General features: G+C 37.4%; 1 protein-coding gene across 11 annotated transcripts in view; it reads right to left on the bottom strand.

Annotated features, from left to right (window-relative positions):
- Nucleotides 1-3,093: 3,093 nt before the first annotated feature.
- EYA4 (EYA transcriptional coactivator and phosphatase 4) overlaps nucleotides 3,094-16,959 on the bottom strand; it is a 50,135-nt gene continuing 36,269 nt past the window's right edge. For 7 of the 11 annotated variants that reach the window (XM_075148103.1, XM_075148104.1, XM_075148107.1 and 4 more), the window contains 6 exons: nucleotides 11,996-12,054; nucleotides 11,727-11,887; nucleotides 9,148-9,262; nucleotides 7,228-7,349; nucleotides 4,789-4,889; nucleotides 3,094-3,174 (listed from right to left, as the gene is read on the bottom strand). In XM_075148103.1, the coding sequence (XP_075004204.1) occupies nucleotides 3,094-3,174; nucleotides 4,789-4,889; nucleotides 7,228-7,349; nucleotides 9,148-9,262; nucleotides 11,727-11,887; nucleotides 11,996-12,054 (639 nt within the window). Of the gene's footprint in view, nucleotides 3,175-4,788; nucleotides 4,890-4,928; nucleotides 5,030-7,227; nucleotides 7,350-9,147; nucleotides 9,263-11,726; nucleotides 11,888-11,995; nucleotides 12,055-16,959 lie in introns of all 11 variants that reach the window. The other 4 variants (XM_075148100.1, XM_075148105.1, XM_075148108.1 and 1 more) reach the window with 1 other exon arrangement.

Raw genomic sequence — 16,959 nt, 5'->3', positions numbered from 1 at the left:
AATGTGCTGTTGAATTAAAATGCACTCAATGTCAAAATGACCAGCCTTCAGTTTAATCTACTTAGGCCCATCTGGAACAGTCTGGCGTGACTATGTCTCTGCCTTGGTTATTTTCTCCTCTGTATTGTATATGCAGGAAAATGTACCAGGGTAATTTCTCTCTAGAAGGCAGGCATGTAGTACGTACTTCTATTTAAAGATATATAACAATTTTTGCTTAGCGAGAAAGTATTTGTGCTCTGAAATTTTGTTTTAGAATTTTAGTATTGTGAAGGCTTTTGAGCTAAATCCTTGAATTTTCTTTGGATGTACATTTTTGTGGATTATTTATTTTTATAATTAACTTCTGCAATGGTAGCACACAGAATCCAAGTTAAAATCAGAACTTTGTCATGCTCTGTAAAACTCCCCTCCTTTTGCCTCCATCCCCTCTCTAGAAGTCCAGTATATTAATTGAGCCATACCTGCCACAGAGAGCTAAGCACAACTCCAGTGAAGGCACTGCAAATCTTTTGTAAGAACCGACCGTTGTTGCTGGGCTATTGTTTGTTCTTACATCTGATTAGGAAAAGAGCACTGAAAAGCTGAACAAATAACTTGAGAAATAATATTGCTTCATGCATTTTAAATAACACTATGACTTGTCCAAAAAAAAAGAAAAAGAAAAAGAAGCTAGTTCACCGTACCAATTTTTGTTTTATAACAGCTTTTACGTTCATATTCTCATGCAGTGTTATGATGCTGGAACTTGAGAAGGGCTTTGTTTCACTTTTTTTCCTACTTCAGTAGAAACATTTTTTTCCCACTTGAAAAACAACAAAAAGCTGGTACCACAGCTTTTTATGAAAAATGTACTTCCAGGCCAAATTTGACGAGACAGGTACTGTAAATATAGAGAAGGTGCACATCATTTTTACTTGTTGGACACACAAATCTATCACCCGAGTAACTGATGTATAATGATTTCATATGTGGCAAGTCTCTTGTGATGGCTTCACACTGCCCAGTGATAACAAATCATCGTTAGTTTGTTGTGTAGTGACTTGTATATCCAATTCCAACACAACAAAGAAATCCCATTTTTATGAATTTATAGGAGTTTTGCCTTGGAGTTTTAGTGGCTCCAGGCTTTCACCTACCAACTAACTTTGTAGGTAAACTAACCTACAAAGTTTAAACCAACAAAGTTACTACCTGGTAACTAGACATATGGTGGCTTCACAGCACAGAGAGGGAAGATCTTCACCTCAGCGCTGACTACTGTGCTTGTGTGGGCATCCTGGAGTTTACATTTAACACCTTCTCTTGCACACACTTCTTCATGCAGTCAAAGCACAGGCAACCTCAGGTGTCCCCACGTACAGTGTTAAAAATCAAAAAGCAGTTTCCATCTTGTGCCATGAGAGACGAACCATTTGCTGTTGTTTCAGAGTGCTTGAGCCGCACGTGGAGCGCCAGGGACCCTGTGAGCAATATGGACCTTGCTCATTTTCCAAAGCTGAAAGGTAGCATGTTCGAAACTTGCAAGGTCATTATCACTGTATGGACTGTAATTTTTAATAGAAATGATGAAAATTAAGGTATATATTTCTCAATATTTCTTCATAAAAATCCCCTCCTTATCCTCTCCTCAGATGCCTATTGACATGCTATTGAAATTTCTGATTCAAAAACATTTAGGATTGCTCCTGTGTAATATTGTTGTGCAATCAAAAACGGGTGAGAAAAATCATGTTGACCCCAAACAGAAGACACATAATTGTGGAACAGAATGGAAAAGCTACCAAAACGCTGTTATATTTACCGAAGTGGACTGTGCTCCTGAAATGGCCAATGTCATCATGCCAGCAATTTCAGCAGCTTGTGTTGACCCTGAATATGCTAAATGTAGCATCATTTGTGCATCTGACTAGTCAGAGATTCTTTAGTAATTTTTCATTCCTAACGAACTTGTGTTTTATTCCTCATCTGGGCTTAACTTCACATTTTCACCTTCCAGTAATGCCACTTGCACACTTTGTCTGCTGGGTGGGAATTTGTTCTTTTATACACAGGAGATGCACTCACTGTATGGCTTTCAGTGGACTAAGTAATTCATGAATATGGCTCTTAGTTCTCTTGTCGGAGAATCAAGAAATGATGCTGAAGGTGTTAAACGCTTTTTTTTAGCTTTCAAGGTAGCGGTCCCCAGTATCAACCTCCCAACATACTCTTAACTTTCCTCAAACAATCAGTGGAATTATTCAGAATCCAAATAAAAACACAAACTTTCCTTTATTATTTTTTCTTACTGCAACAAATACTTAAATGCTTTGGTGCAGCCCTGCTCTTTGATTTCTTTGAATTTCAAATTTGGTCATGTCAAAAATTATCACAAAGGTTTTTTTGTTTATCTACATAGTTTTTAACCAAAATTACATTATAACACACAAACACAGTCTTCTCTTTAAGGCACAACACATCATTATGCACATTCTGTTTGCCAAACTTATAAAAGAGACAATATTATATAACCCTCTCCCTCCCACCCCCCCAAAAGAAAGAAAAATTGCATCCACTTCCAAAATCAGCTGCTAATAAAGTCACAGTAAATTATTTTCATCAATAATTTACACAAATTACACGTCTAGACAGGATTGTCATTATACAGTCTGAGTGCATTCCAATTCAGATTTTCTGGGTTAGGTAGGCTAAAGTCTGGTTCAAACCTCAGTGCTGAGAATATATCCCATTTTGAGGAATGTTGTTGAACACCACCTTGTCGGCTGAAAAACGCGTGTTGGTGCTTTGCCAGTTCGAGTCCTTTGTTCACTCCTGTCAGGGCTCACTTGGTGTGTACCAGCAACCTCCACAGTTTTAATTCATTTAAAAACGTTGCATATATAAGACCATAGAGCTTCCTTACGTAGCACTAATGTTTTAACTCCATTCAGCAATCTGAATTCTTCAATTTGGAATTTTTAATTCCAAATATTTCTTCCCTTCTTAAGACAATTCATATGTGTAAAGCCAGAGGCATTGAATCACACATAAAAATTCAGTGTACTTGAAATATATAGATAAAAAAAAAGGATCGCCAACTTTAGAACACAGTTACAAATACTCTAGTTCCAGTGCTTGATGGAGAGCCAAGAGGTCCGAATGACTGGATATCCTCCAGAAAGGCATGTTGTGCTGTGTTTGTTAGAGGGGGGAAAAGGTCAGGAACGATGAACACTGCGACACAGAGTGGTATATGACACACGAGGCTAGTCAGATTACCACCATGTATTTTACACCACTGTGCTTCTGGATTGATTTTTGCTAGTAAAGTACTGACAAAAATCAGACCAAAATAGATCTGAGCTTAATAGTTCAACCGATGTTAAAATAATTAGATAGTCTTTCTTAAGAGTTTCTTTGGAAAGAGCCCGTTATTTAGTAAGGGCTATTTGCTTATTGTTAGCATGCAAACCTATACGAAGGAGCATTAATAGGAAATCCCTTTCTGCTCCACTTACTAGATTTTGCAAAATACCGAATGATCATTTAAAGGGCTATAAGACTTCCATTAAAAGAGGCTTCACACACAACACTTTGAAACAGAGTTGAATTACATTTTTCTCCATCTAGGGGGAAAAATTAAATCTCTTTGGATAAGAAAATTTCTGGTTTAGGAAAAGATAATTTCTGTTGCAGAAAGCATCAGTGTCTGTGAGAGATGCAGATATATGCACTACTATCCTTCAGCAATTCATCAGAATAGAAAAAAACCCATACTTTCATCTTGTGTTCAGATCTATTTGTAATGTGCTACGTTCATCCATCTCTCTGAATTCTGAATCTATCCATGCAATATAGCCAATGTTAAGAAAAAAGCATGCCAAACTGGAAAGTACACAATCCAACCACCTTTGTTTAGCACAAACTATAAAAGACCCATCACCAGTACTGTACCTATATTAAGGAACCATTTGGAATGAGCATTTTGGTTATTTTCATTTTGTTTCCATTCCAGGTGCAACACTGAAAGGACACTTTATTTTGCTACGCCTAGCACAATGATATTTACATCACTTGTCCTGTGCAGACATCGTGAGGCAAAAATTTTCAATTTCTGCACACTTCCAAGGTTATACTGGGAAGTATGGTGCAAATTACTAATTAGATCTGTTTCTGAACACTGAAAACTCATCTGGTGAAATTTAGACTTGAATTACTATCATGAGAAAATTGAATATTTCTGAAGAAACTGTTCTTTTTTTGAAACACAGGTTTGTTGCACAATCTCTATGTTGTGTTCTTTTTCCTTTTGCAGATATGTCTTTCTTGAAGCAAATTGTATGTTCATCGTATTTGCTCCAGTAAAGTACAGATCTTCATCTATGTTAGCAAAAAATTTGTACAGCCCTTTAGATGGTTTTCCACATTTTCTGTAACAATTCTCTTGAAACCTCCCTGATTTCACCATTTAAAGAAAATCACCACCCAACCATCATGTCATAGCCCTTTCTATCTCTTCTGTTTATCTTTAAATTGCTTGAAGCTAGTCAGACATTTTTGCTGCAATCATTTTTCATTTATTTTAAAAATAATCTTGAATTTTTTTTCTTTCCAAACTGGAGCAAATGCTAGAATCCAAATGGTTCATTTTACTCTAAGTTTTGATCTCATCATGCTTTTGTTGCCTTGCATCTGTGGACTGAAATTATTTGTCATTCTGTCACTGTGCAACACTGACAGAAATGCAAACAGAAAGGCTTGCATTAGTAGCTATGTATCACACCAACATTTCAGGAGACAGGTTACCTTTTTTGCTGCCTGTTCTTCTTCTACACCATCCCCAATTACAACATATACTACTTTTCTGCCAAACCTTTGCATTATTCGTTCAAAGCAACTTTCTTTTCCTGGAAGATAAATGAGATAAGAGTTCAGAGTGAAGTTACCTGATTAGCTGCATGTTCCTCATCTCGGCCATCTCCAATCACAACATAAGTTATGTTAGTGCCAAATCTGGACACTATACGCTCAAAACAGCTCTCTTTGCCTGAAAAACAATGCACTACTTATTCAAGCTATCAAGTGAGTTACGGTGAAGCCCTACAAAGGATTATTGCAGTGATAAGACATTGTTGCTACTACTTTTTAAAAGTTCCCAGCCTTGGGATTTAGAGCCGAAACTGGTGAGAAGCAATTAATTCCCTTAGTGACACTAAGTCGTTCAGGTAAAACTAAATGTCTTTCTTAAGAGTTACAGGAAAGCCACTAAGATAAAGGAATTAGCAGCAGTGCAAAAATGAATAGATCAGTGAATGAATAATCGAATTTAAATATTTCCCTAGTATTGTAGTAATATTTTTTCAAGGAAAGCAGAAATTTTAATTCTAATGCATCTGCAACAATGAGTGATATAGCAATGGAAAACGTGTTCAAAGAACAATGGACAAGCAAGACAGAATTAGTTCCTGGGAGAACTTCCATGAAGCATTTGACTCTTTTGGAGAAATGTGGAAGCAAGCAAGCTAAGCCAGTAACAACAATAAACAGAATTGAAAGGGACCAAGCAAAGTCATCTACTGATTTTCTCATTGTACTGCAGGTTCAGTTTTACCAACAAATGTTTTTGCTATCAATCCTAAAACTGTCCTAATATGATGATTTCACTGTTTCCACAGGTGATCTCCATATTTAATTAGCCCTTTCCATTAGGAAGTTTCCCTTTGACATGCGACCTACACATGCCCTATTGCAAAAAAATCATCGCCTATTGTCACACCTCCCATCAACGTAGAGAAAGATTATGTTTTTCCTCCCTGCGACAACTTTTTACCCTGTTTGTTATTATGTCTATCCCTGCCCCAGGTTTTTCAGTCTCTTCTCACAAGCTCATGATTTCTAGATCTCCGATTCTTACTGCTCTCCTCTTGTTTTTTTTCAGCTGGCCCACAAAAGAGAGCTTATGATTAGGAAAAGCATTGTGTGTATTAACTGTTGAGTGAGGACCAGATTTCAGTGTGTGCAAGCAACAGCTGCAATTATAGTCCTGTGTTCAGCACAGTGCAGAGATCACTGAGATGAAAAGTAGAGAGAGATCTTGTACCCAACAGAGTTTTCTGTGCTCCCGACAGGGGTGTAACAGCGGCCACACTGTTCCTAGAAGGAATTCCTGGTGCAGAATTACTTCGACAGAGCCTCCAGAGACTGTGCTTCACTTCACCACCCCTTTCTGTGCTGTCGGCACTATTTCTTAATGATCCTTCCTTTGGTCCGAGTGCAACCTCAGTGACTGAATCCAACATGTACAGGCTGTGTGACAGATGACATTCATTCCAGAGGCTGCTCAGTACCATGTGGTATTTGGGATACTTCGTGCCTTGACTTAAGTTTTTAAAGTTTTTGAGGCATTTCTGTGCAGAGGACAGCTACAGCTAATTAAAGGATGACTGAGGTAATAGTTTTTCCTGACACTGTTAGAATATGCCTTGTTTTTTCACTTGTGAAAATCATTTAGGAAATATATTGTAATGCTTTTGTCAATGAAGTGTCACACTCCATGTTATATAAGGCATCATAGCTATAGAAATTAAGCATTCTTGAAATAATAATTGGTAAATCACAAAATCTGCCAAAATTATCAGTCATTGTAGGCTGTGTCACATTTCACAGGAATGATAACTCTTCTTGGTTATCAAGAAAATTTTGCATGCACTTTCCGAAAACCATAAATTTCCAAACTGTAATACACAAGAGGTACAAAGTTATCAACAGAATAGGGAAGTGCCCTTGTGGCATCCATCAACACAGCTTCTGTTGGTAACAGTTGTCATTATCATCACTGATGTACTATGCTTCCAGAAAAAGCTTGTGAAGCGATGGCCTAGCTTACATAGAGCTTACATAGAGCTGAAGGTCATAGCAGAGACTATTTTAACAGAAGTTCTGCTTAGATTTGAATACAAAACCCACTTTTATTCATTCTTTTCTACACATTGTTTGTTTTCTGCCCCATTCTTAGGAGTTTCTGAGGCTTTTAATCAGTATGGGGACCTTTATTTCTTCAGGCATCATTGGAAGTAAGCTGAATTTGGTATTTATCGACATAAACACATCTGAACATATGCAATGCCTAAATCTTACAACTAACACTGTAAGTGTCAGGGAAGTGGCTTGGAATCCATCCATTATTGGCAAAAAAATATTGGTAATGCAGTGTAGTCAGATTGGATGAAAGAATAATTTTCTTACCTATTTTGGTTGCACTGTAAATATTTTCAATAGGAAAAGCTCCTCCTAAGCTGTATAGCAGAACTTTTGCAAGTGCTGGGATAAGCTGGGTTGTTGTTACCAACACGTTTACACAGTTACTCCTAAAATGAGAGAAATAGTTTCAGTTTAAATAGTTTAAAACCATTACCCAAATGCTGATGAGGTGAACCAGCTGTGGAGAACATATTCAGGATTCCTCAACATTTACTTTCACTCAGACAGCAGTGCTGCTCGGCACCATCACTTCCAGAAAAATGTACATAAAACTTCTGGCAATATCCTTTAAAAAAATAGGCAGGCCTGATTTGTAGGAAATATTTCACACTGGTTTATAAAAAACAGGTCCTTGAAGATGGGTCCACCAAAATACAGACATTTAAGATCACCAACTATGTCTGAAAATAGGCATTCAAATGCTTTGAAAGCATTATTTTCGTGCTGGCAATTAATTAGTAGCTACCAGCCAAAAAAAGAGTTAGGAGAACGCAAAAAACATCATTTGTTACTCCTGTCTTGGGGGGAAATAAACAGCCAATATACATTTCTGCACAATGACAGCACTTTCTTCATGTTTTAAGAGTAAGAATATTTCTGAGAAGAGGGAGAGATAAGAACAATCATGTGAATAAGCTAGCATCGAATGGTGAAGATGAGGAGTTGAATGGAGAAGTTGTGCTAGCAGTTACACAACAGAAGACTCACAGCCAGGCTACTTTAGGCACTGACAGGCTGGAACATGAGCGTGACCATGGTGTGAACATGGAGCTGAGAGCAAATAGTAGTGATTTTTCCTCTTGGTTCTTCCACAAACGCCAAGCAAGACCTTAGGCTACTATTTCTGCCTTCATGTATCTCAATTTCCTGTCAGTAACATATAGGTAATGTTTAGCTGCCTCACGGGTAGCTTCTGAAGATTTATAGCTGTACTTTGAAGACAAGACAAAAGACTTATTTAACAGTCCTGAGTAACTGATAACAGTTTTCCAGACTCAACCCACCAATGCTCAACTGGCCTTCATTACCAAGTGTCTTTTTGAAGACTAGCAATTCGGAAAGAAATGCAGAGCTAAACACAATGGCTTACACAAATTTTTTACTTTTTTTCTCTCGAGGTGCTTAAGATACTGTTAAATAAATAACAACAATTAAGAGATAAACATATTGCAAAAGTTGTGACGTTTAAGATAAGTTTTTCACATTTTTCCAAGTTTGCTCCTTCCACTTGACACTGAGTCTTTTCCCAGACATGTTCAGAAGGCAAGATAGCTTAACATTGGTTTTTTTGTTGTTTAAAAAGCAGAATTTTTGCGGATTTCTGATGTGATACATATTGCATGGCTGACTAAGCAGCAGCAGTGTTCACAGTTTTATTGTTTCAAAGGAACGATATATTTTATGTCTTGTTACTGGGAACCCAGACTTCTAACTCAGTTTAAACAGATTTTTGCTCTTCTGAAAACTTAAATATATGCTGAAGCATACTGATTTGTCTGGAAGGACAGAGGAAAATGATTTTGTGTTCTAGGATCTATACAGTATTTAGGTAGCACTGTGAATAGGCACAAACATTGAAGCACAGAACAGAGAGACGTGGAGTTCAGAGGATGCTGCCCAGAAGATAATAAATTAAAGGCTGGCTCAGAATTCTACAATACCCTTTCAATGTACTCAGGGACATTTATCACATTTTAGAAGACACTTCCTACTATCTTTAGTAAATGCTGGAGTCACTGAAAATTAAATCACTTTCCATGGAATTTTTCTTATGCCCTATTCAAAAGTTGTATTAGACCTGTTCTGTTCTTTAAAGGCACTAATTTATTGTAACCTAAAATGTCAAAAAATAGCCATTACAAGTCCAAAGCTAGAATTTTTTTTACAGTAGACTCAAATACATACCTTGTGCTGATAATTGATAATGATTTAAGTGCATTTGTTAGCCAGGAGTCTGTCAGAGCTTCAATCTCTGCTCTTAATTGCAACCATGCATCTCTTTTAGCGGGACCCAGGAGTCCTTTTATGTAAAAAAGCACGAAAAGAAAAAAAAAAAACAAATTAAATTCTGTATTAGCTGGAAAGTATAGATTTTATGGTCATTGTTTTTATTTTCAATTCCACTAGAACTTGAAAAAACATCAAAGAGAAAATCTATTGTCTTCAAGGCTCAGTAAATTGCTCTGTTTTTATTTGCACTCCACTATATCAAGCCATGTCAGAGAGTATTGCAGATCCTAATAATTAGTCGTCTGATTTTTTTTCGTCTATTCAGACTACTTTACTATGTTTCAAAGTATACCCTTCAGAAATACACATTTTTTAAACCAATTCCTCACATACATCTTACTCTCTAATTATCAGAGGCAGTGACAAGGAGATCCATGCCATAGGGATCATAGGCAGAGACACTCATAAAAGAAGAGACTTCAGAATAAATTTACCTTTGCAGTATCTGCATATGTTTAAAACTGCCCTGCTTATGACTCTGTATATAGGTGAACCTCAGGTTACACATATGGAAATACATTTGTTTGCTGATGGCTTGCTCTTCATGTCCTGTTGTAGTTAGTAATGATAGCTCCTTTTATAGCATTTATAGCCCTGAAACAGCTGTACATCTTACGTTCTCATATCTCAGTTAATCCTTAAAAGCTCCTTAAAATCTCCTTTTGGAGATCTGACCATCTGAATGGTCAGATTTTTAAAAGTACCCAGCCTATTGAATGTTGAGACATGAGTTCTTTGAATCCAAGCTATTTTAACTTTAGATTTGGTCCTGGAAGAGCAGGGAAGCAGGTTTCATGACCTTTAGTACCCCTCTTCTCTTTCACACCCTATGTTTCCAAGACGTGGTGATGACTGTCTTAAGAAACCTGAAATGAAGCAACCTAAAAATACCTAGTTTGATCTAGCCTTCTGTTGCCTTCTAACAGCTATTTTGAAATAAATAGACACATATGTGATAAAAAGATTATTAAAAAAGCTAAGAAGTAGAGGATGAATGAAGGAACTTGCCCACTAAGGATGGAATATATTTCAGAAGCAGGATTTGTGGGAAAGAATAAAAACCTTAATACGATGCACCACATATCTGCACTCTGCCTTTGCAATGATTATTCCTCTTAGTGTGTTTCCCTACGCTGTGCTCTTAGACTTAAGCTCTTACTAATGTTAAAGGTTTTATGAAATGCAACAGCTTTAGAATCTTAGATGCCTTAGGAGATGTAAGAAAACCCAGTAAATGTTTGGATAATACTGTTTCCAGTATTCTTAAGATATAAAAACTCCATTCATGACACCAATGAAGGGCAAGGCAGGGCAAGTGAAAGCCAATCATTTACTATCACCTTTTGCTCCTATTGCTTCATCCTGTGGCAAGGAAAGACTTTGAGCTTCTAAGACGAAATATATATTTCAGGTTTACATAGTTTAGGAAATGATTAAGGTAATCACTAATTCATTGTCCATATTAGTAGTACTGTTTCCCATTTTTGAAAGACTGCAGGAAGTGAACACCAAAGTGTCTGGTTTTGCTGAAGGTGAGCTTTACTTGAGTTGCAGTTTTTGGTGAGTTTCAGGTTCCTTTGAAATAAATTTCAGATGAATTGAAAAAGCCCATGCTATAGAATGGGAGAGTGTTCACTTGGACTCCTTCCTGGTTGGGAGGTTGTCCTCATCTTATCCTCAACTGTGGCTGTTAGCAACACTTGAAGACTTCTAAATATTCCCTGTTCTCGCAGGCTCTTCTTGAGGGAGTCAGTTGACATATTCCCCTCCTCAGAAGAGGGCTGGCTGCCTCTGCAAGCCACACAGGACTCTCCAGGACAGATTCTTTCAGTTCTGCTGCTTGATTTTCTACAAGCCTGCTGGCATGGACATGAGTGAGTCCATGAATGAAAACAGTAACAGGAAAGCTCTGAGTCCAAACGAGACTCAGATTTCTTGCAACACAATTAACTGTGTAAGCCACAGAGTCAACAAAAGGGGCTAGTGGTATGGCAGTGCTAGAGTTTTCTTGCATCCACCAGAAAATAGACTAGCAGTTACCTAGCAGAGAATTTAGCAGACAGTATGTTGTTACCAACTAGATCATGAAAATGTAGGATGGAATAGACCAGCCACAATCAGTTTGTGCTGCGGAAACTATACAACCTCTTTCCTAGAATAACAGCATATTTGAGGTAGAATAAGTGGCTCAACCAATCAGTAAGGTAGGCATAGCGAGCTGGGACTGAAGGAGAAAAATGGGCTCTGTGGAAGCTAAATGAAGCCTGCTCCGTTTCCCCATCTCTGGTTCTCCTGCACAACAGCACAATGTTGGCTCTGCCATTACAGTCAGTAGCTTTCAATAGCCCAAGGTCCAGTCACATCACTTCCCATTCACTCTGTGGCTTCCAAGGCACATTCCCTCGGGCGGAAGTCTGTCGCCATGCAGTTTAACCTGATCAGCATTCTAAATTGGTTTTGACAATTAAACTCACCTCCTATGTTGTTCTTGTAAGTATTATACAACTCTTTTACTCTTCTGTAACGGAAAGCCAGCTTCCTCATCCAGTCAACCCCTCCTCTTACACCTGTTGGCAGACAAAGGTTTGCACTACTTGCAGCTGCATGGAAGCCATCAGTTGCAAAACTGTAGGTACTGCAAACACCCAAAATACAGTAAAAATAAATACAATGTATTCCTGTAAATGCTCAATTTATTTAATCTTTGAATAAAAAAAAAAAAGAAATGAATGCTCTATCTTACCTTAGGTCTTGTCCATTATCATCAGAAGAAACATCATCTATATGAACTTGATCACACTCCTGTTGAAAAAAAAAAAAAGAAAGATAAATTATCTTATAAGAGAGTATGCTCTCCATATGCTTAGTACAGATGTTGAAGAAATGATCGGTGCAGGCCACTAAGTGCACCAGAAGATGGCAGCATATGTACACTTACAGCTTCCTATTACCACCAATTTCTTTAAAATAATACATCTTTCAACTCCTTCTATACTGTATAAATTATTAGTTAAAATAGGCCTTTAGAAAAGCGATATGTAATTTTAGTGTGATTTTAGATTAAAATTATTTTAATTGAAAAAAACCCAACAATCACAAGTTTCATTTATAGTCTCTCTATCATACCAATATTCCAAAATCACCTAAACCTTATTTCCCCACTTCCTAAAAGCTAATGATGATGAACCTTCACACCATGTAATTTCTCTTAAGTCTCTAGGAGTTTGGATGCTTATCAGATTCTTTTCTTGATTTATCCAAATGTCTTTGGCTGGAAAATCACAGATAATCAAGTAGTGCTGGAGAATTTCATTATTTCGTGGTTTCGGAAGGGATGGAAGTAACTCCAGGGAACCAAGGTACCCTGGAAAACTGAACTCCTCTCCAAGCTGGTTTTATAATTGGATAGCTATCAAATATCCTTTTCTGCACAGTGTTTACGGCAGAAAGATAGGAAAATGTGGGGGAAGCACAAATAAATAAATAACTCAAGCCACCATGCAACAGTAAATATGAACAGGCATCGTATTACTGTTTTCTGTAGTTGCTAGAATTAACATCTTAACCCAAAGACACACCTGAAATTCAGCGTCCGGAGATTTTACTTTCCTGTATGTAAGTAATTTTTTAATATTTAAAATAGCTGCTGTTAACATAATCCTAATACAATTTATGAAAAAGTTGAAGGACGTATTTAAAAATTACTCCCTAACTAATGTTTTCAGATAATTTAATCTCATCACTAAGACAAAATGAGGCTGAGCTTTCAAAATGCACAGCTCTGTGCCTAAAATAAAAAGTCATCTGAGTCATCTACTTCAAATAAAGTTGCTGACAAGCAGCACTTAATTCAGACCCTCTGTGACATGCAGGAGTACACAGTTCTAAGTTTCCAATCTTAGTCTTGTATCAGTGCCACATTGTCCAGATAAAGGATAAATCTGAACAGGGGAGTGATTTTCAAATGTGTATGCCACAAGTTCCTAGTGTGAATTTGGGGAATTACCATCTCTTCTTTCTGTTTTGTTTGCTTTGCACCGAATGAAAACTTTACAGACTTCTACCCACATGCAGTAAGTTGCTAAAAAAAAAAATTAGCAATTTTTGTATCAAATAAATATATATAATTTTATTTTCAAATACATAATTTCATTGCATCGTACAAGCAACCACAATTTAAAATTTTGTGTCAAGACTAAAAGAATGGGTGGCCAAACTCTGCTCATCTGGCTTAATCCATTAAGACAGGCATGAAAGAGCTGCGTTCAAGGAACAGAAATGAAGCATTCTTCTCCCCACTGTAGAAATAAAATTTTTTGAGGAGATGATCTTGAGCTGTAGAATATTTTAAAGAAGCTGCTTTTGGATGTAAATAGCAGATGAAAAGAGAAAGAAAAGGGGAAGTGGCAGCTGAAATAGAAGATTCATTTCTTTATCCTTACTTATTATTTACACTCCAGAAAAAAAATGCAACTATACTGCACCCAGTGTAAGACAGGAACTTAAAAATCAGACAAAAAGTCCCACTGGGACAAATTCTAACTCTATATTTTGCAATATCTGAGTAATATATGGCTTCCTAATCACCTTCACAGATTTCCCTGGAACTGGTCAAAGCGTAAGATAATTTTGAAAGTTTAAAAATCAGTCCTGTGGATTTGAAGGTGTACTAATTAAATGGAGGGCACACAGAAGCCCTGATGGATAAGAAGGAGAGTCTGCTCCTGTTTGGGTTTTGTTAAGCCTTTCAGCCACATCGTTCCAGCCTTGAAAACTCCAGATAACTGTTCTGCAGGTAATTTCATTATTAAGTTAAATACGAGTGGGTGGCAAAGGCTGAGCTGTTTACTTTTAGTTTTTTATCTCACAGTTTGTTCATTGACTCCAGGAACAGGAGATGAGGGGAACATGCAGTTTTCTGATTCCTTGCCCCTTGACCCCGCAAGAACGCTCTTAAGTTTCCAGCCACATAAGAGGATCAAACCCAAGAACACTCTCCAGCCTCCTCATTTTCCTCCTTCCTCGTCTCCTCTCAGATCGATGGCCCACCTCCTCACCATACAGCAATACACATTTGCTGACCAACAACAAACTCATGTGCCCACTGCTCCTTGCTTCGTTTTACTTTGTTTTCTCGTTTACATATCTACTTCAACTAAAATGTTTACATTTTACAAATTCACTCATATGGTGTGAAAAAACTTTCCAGAAAAAAAGAAAAAGCAGGCAGTTTGAGCAGATTTGAAATAGTTCTCTACTTTTCCCCAACGAAACAGGAAACTGGTGGCACAACTCTAGGTCTGAGTTTGCCTGTAAAAGAGACCAAACAGTTGCAGGGAGGAAGGAAAGCAAGCAAGCTGTCTGTCACTTTAAATGTTAAGGTAAAATACTTTTCACATCAGCTACAGTACTGGCTACACTCAAGTTACAGTGGCTCACTGTCAGTGCAAGGTCAAAACTAAGAAAGATAAAATATATTTCCTATTACTGAGAGTACAGGAAAGTAATCTAGGTACAATAACTGGCTTTTGCTTGAAGCAATACTAATTTAAATCATATCTGAGTGCAGTCAATTCTTTGCAGCAATTTTTAGAGCCTGAAAATTTGAGAGTACAGAATCAACAAATCATCCATAAAAATTATCCTCCTGGAATGGACAGTAATTTCATTATCCAGTAAAAACACTGAGTCACCACGCTGAACACAAAATGTTATTGCTGAGGGGATATTCAGCACTATGCTTTCTCAGGCTATACAGAACACCCCTTTTTATGTATATGCTTCAGTCTCTGTTAAAACTAGTTTGACCTGCCTCCCAAATTCTGAGACTTACCTAAATCCTATTTTTTATTTCTCATTTCCATTTCTAATGAGAAAAAATCAATGACAAAATCTTATTTAAAATATGAAAGGGTTATCACAAAAATGGAAATGTAATTCAGTTTGTTTGAAATAAATACTCTTTTTTCTGCATCATCCGGAGAGTGGAGGGGGACAATGGAGTTGGAAGATTCATGTCCAAATTCCTGCTTGCGATTTGTAGAAATTGGTTTTTTTGCGTGCATAGTATGCCCTACCAACATTTCTAGAAGCTGTCTTAAAATCAATACTGAGATAGGGAGAAAAACTTAATTTTATTCCTTACTGGTTGAGAACAGAATGCATTAGTCTGGATATTATTACAGAACTGAGTCCCATCTCTAAGCATTGTTTAGGCACATGAACTTTCTAGCGCACCAGACTCCTATTTTCATGGCAAAACACCAGCTGCCCTCCCAAGCGATATTTCTCAAGCTAACTAAAATTTATACACTGAGAGTGAAATATCTGGAGAACAGCCTAGCCTGAAATAAAAGTGCAGCTTGGCTGATTAGAACATGGGTTACTGGGTCAGCGGGGAATGTCTCAGCAGATCGGAATTTCTGCATCAGCAGTCATTGTAGTGAGACAGATTTGCATAGAGGAAGGAAAACTTTATTTTTATATGTGATAACTTTCAATAACTTGGTTATTATTACTAGACCCTGGTATGCGGTGTTTGCAACCAAGAAAGACAGGGAAAAAAGAGACCTTAGAGGATGTAGTGACTGGAGTCAATATTACAGGAATATAGGTTCATTAGTACATTACAGGTGTCATGTCCGGAGCCACGAGGTTTATTGTGGGATGAAGATGAAAGCAAGACAGAAGGTATGGGACCTGATGGCTCAGCATTAAAAAGGTGAGATGATGAAAGGGTGAGTAATCTATCTAGTGAATAAAGGCCTATCTCACTTCCTCCAGTAAGAACTGAAGGTCTCGTGTCTTGATAGCCATGACAATCAACAGCTCAGCACTCACCTCCCCTCTCCTGGGGGAGGACGGAGAGAGGAAGACAGAGAAAGAGAGATGGAGAGAGGGAGAGATGAGAAAGAGACCCCAAGTCAGAATTGAGGAATTCTCAGAATTCATTACACATTCATTATGCAGATGCACTGTAATATGCAATAATGGCCATGTGCTCTGCAAACATATTTAAACAGACAGATTTATTCATCTGCATATTAAAGGATCCCTCTATGTACTTTGGCACAGGGTGCCATGCAATTATATCTTAGTCACTAAGAAGACAGAAAATTTTTGGTCCTCTTGCATATACCAGAATGTGTGCATACAGCTCATTTCAGAACAAGAAGTTTTGAATTTTGGTAATCTTATAAGAGATTATAAGATTATAAGAAACAAAGATGAATTCTGGGCTAGAAAATACTTAATTGCATATAGAAATTGGTTTTAATCAAATCAAATTGATTGAGTTATGAGATTCTCCAAGAGAGTCCCCAAGTAGCATTTTTTGATTTATCTAAAACTGAAAAGTGTTTGGATACTGTTCAAACTCTGGAATGAGTTGGACTATGAATTTTTGGGCAGGATATTAAAACCACCCTATGAAGAATATACAAAATGTGATGATCCACCTATGACAGCTGAACCTGAGATCTACAAAGAAAAAAAATAATGAGAGAAAGGAATGAAGCTTCAATGGCCATAAGCAAGAATAAAGAGGTATGGAAAGTGGGCAAAGCTCCATTTTGCTGAACTCTTCCGCTTGAACTCAGCACAAGACCGAAGAACTCTGGGCATATGCTACTGAACGGCTTAAAGTTCATTGGGTGCCACATGAAATCTGAACACGCAGGGGTAAAGGTCTGCTGAAAAGAAATGTAA

The sequence above is a fragment of the Calonectris borealis genome, chromosome 3, assembly GCF_964195595.1.
Source record: "Calonectris borealis chromosome 3, bCalBor7.hap1.2, whole genome shotgun sequence".
NCBI lineage: Eukaryota > Metazoa > Chordata > Aves > Procellariiformes > Procellariidae > Calonectris > Calonectris borealis.
Note: the sequence above shows the minus strand (reverse complement) of the source record. Positions and strands in the feature narration are given on the sequence as shown.